Raw genomic sequence first — 2,074 nt, forward strand, 5'->3', positions numbered from 1 at the left:
TATATATATTGTATAATATTTTTTATAATTGTATTGTAAGCACATGGCGCTTGAATAGCATCAGTCAAGGAATGACGGCTGCCAGTGGCAAGATTCCGCAGACGACTGCTCTATGTAAATACAGCAGATAGCGGGCTGGTGCAATAGCAGGCTGGCTATTGCACCTGCCCACTGCTTGCTATGCCCTCCTCCCAGCGTGGAGGAGAGAGCTAGGGGATCCAACCAGCTAATCGATAATGAGAATAGTTGACAACTATTCTCATTATCGATTAATCTATTAGTTTTTTGCAGTCCTAATGTCAGCTGCCCGGCAGCCGCACAGCCCTGTGGAATGAATGGAAAGGTAGGACTAGGCAAAGGAGCAGCTGTAGAACACTTTTGGTCAGTTCTACATCGTTCACAACTGACTTGTTTTATGCGGTTGTCTGAGTCCAAGTCCATGCACATAGACTGTGTGTTTTGTTTACTTGCTAATTTTGTGATTTATTTTTTTGTTTGTCCTTGTAGCATCAATTGTATTCATTATCTGGACTACTATGAAGTTCCACCTCGTAGACTGTCAATCAGTAAGTCTCTGTAAATCATCGTTACAATTTTTTTGACTAGTTCTCTCACCATTACCCAACAAACCAGAAATATGTAACATAGTCTTGATCTGAAAGAACCAGCTACTCACTTGATATCACATATGCCCTGTTGCTGTGTCCAGGAAAAGTGATTGTGGCTTTGAGAGAAGGGGGAGACAAGTTGGGCAATAATTTCCGCCGAATGGCAGGAGTCCTGTAAAAGGAGATCCGTTGTGAAAAAGTGTTGTGGATTTGTTCACTCAGCAAGGGTCTGAACTGCCGTGCATTAATTCTGACACTTTGATAGTTGAGGATCATTATCTCCAACTCTGGTCATCATGTTTTTAACATAAAACTTAGTGTATTTTTAATTTCAAATTTGAGAAAACCACTTTATAGGTTTATGTGATCCTATTCATACAGCTTCAGCGAACAAGATATACAGGGGTACAGGTCATCTTAGCAACACACATGCACCCCCCAAAGGTTGAACTCTGGACCTGTGTCTTTATTCAACCTTAACACGGAGGGCGATTCTGTGGACCATCAAAACGCGTTGGGTTTGTTACCCGTTCTTCGATAAACTACTTTGGACTCTATTACTTGTGTTGGCGCCCCTGTTTTCTTTGATTCAAATTAATTTTATTGGCACAAGCCCAAGGCTCGTCCACACAAACCCTTATAGCAGGGCTCAAAATTTCAAGTCCTGAGCTACTAGCCAGGACTTAAGAGTTACTAGCCACCAGTTGCCCCACCTAACCCTTACCCTGCCCGGCCTTAACTCTGCCCCTAAACACACCCTCTTAAATAATCTTATGATAATTCTCATTTTATGATGGTTGACGCTTGCAAACGGCAGATTAGGGATTCCTGCTGCAGGAAAACGCAAGTTCCTGACACGGGAATCTCTCATCACACCTGAAATATACTGTAGGTGTGAATGGGTCCTAATATACACATACACTAAAGGTGCCCATACACCTGCTGATTATCGTACGATAATCGGCAGGTGTATGGGCAGCGTGCGATCGCTTTTCCTGTAAGGTCGTACGACTTTCGTCTTCCAAGCACGCTGGAAAACCTGCCTAAAATCGTACGATTTTTGGTGGGTTGGTGGCGTGGTCGTAAGACGAATGCCGCACGGGCCTGGTGTGCGCAAGCGCACACTGCCCACTCAGCACTGCAATCATCGTAAGTCCAAGATGGGCAGATCGTACGAGATTTGAATGACCTTACTGGTTGTAAGGTGTATGGCCAGCTTAAAACACAATAATACGCTTCTCAACGTTACACCCCCCCACGCACAAATATAATAATAAAATTCCCCCCGCACACAAAAAATAATACACTCCCCCCGTTATAAGTCTCCCCACACACATAATATACTCCCCTTTATTAACCCCCCACACACATAAAATAATACACTCCCCCCTTATTAACCCCCCCACACACACATAAAATAATACGCTCCCCCTTATTAACCCCCCACCATAAAATAATATGCTCCA

At 43.6% G+C, this 2,074-nt stretch overlaps 1 protein-coding gene across 1 annotated transcript in view; it reads left to right on the forward strand.

Annotated features, from left to right (window-relative positions):
- TMEM87A (transmembrane protein 87A) overlaps positions 1 to 2,074 on the forward strand; it is a 45,060-nt gene that overhangs the window by 23,047 nt on the left and 19,939 nt on the right. Inside the window, exon 13 of the mRNA XM_018559256.1 lies at positions 508 to 566. Coding sequence (XP_018414758.1) covers positions 508 to 566 — 59 coding nt within the window. The remainder of the gene's footprint in view (positions 1 to 507; positions 567 to 2,074) is intronic.

This window comes from Nanorana parkeri, unplaced genomic scaffold, assembly GCF_000935625.1.
Source record: "Nanorana parkeri isolate BGI_ZX_2015 unplaced genomic scaffold, ASM93562v1 scaffold386, whole genome shotgun sequence".
Classification (NCBI taxonomy): Eukaryota; Metazoa; Chordata; class Amphibia; order Anura; family Dicroglossidae; genus Nanorana; species Nanorana parkeri.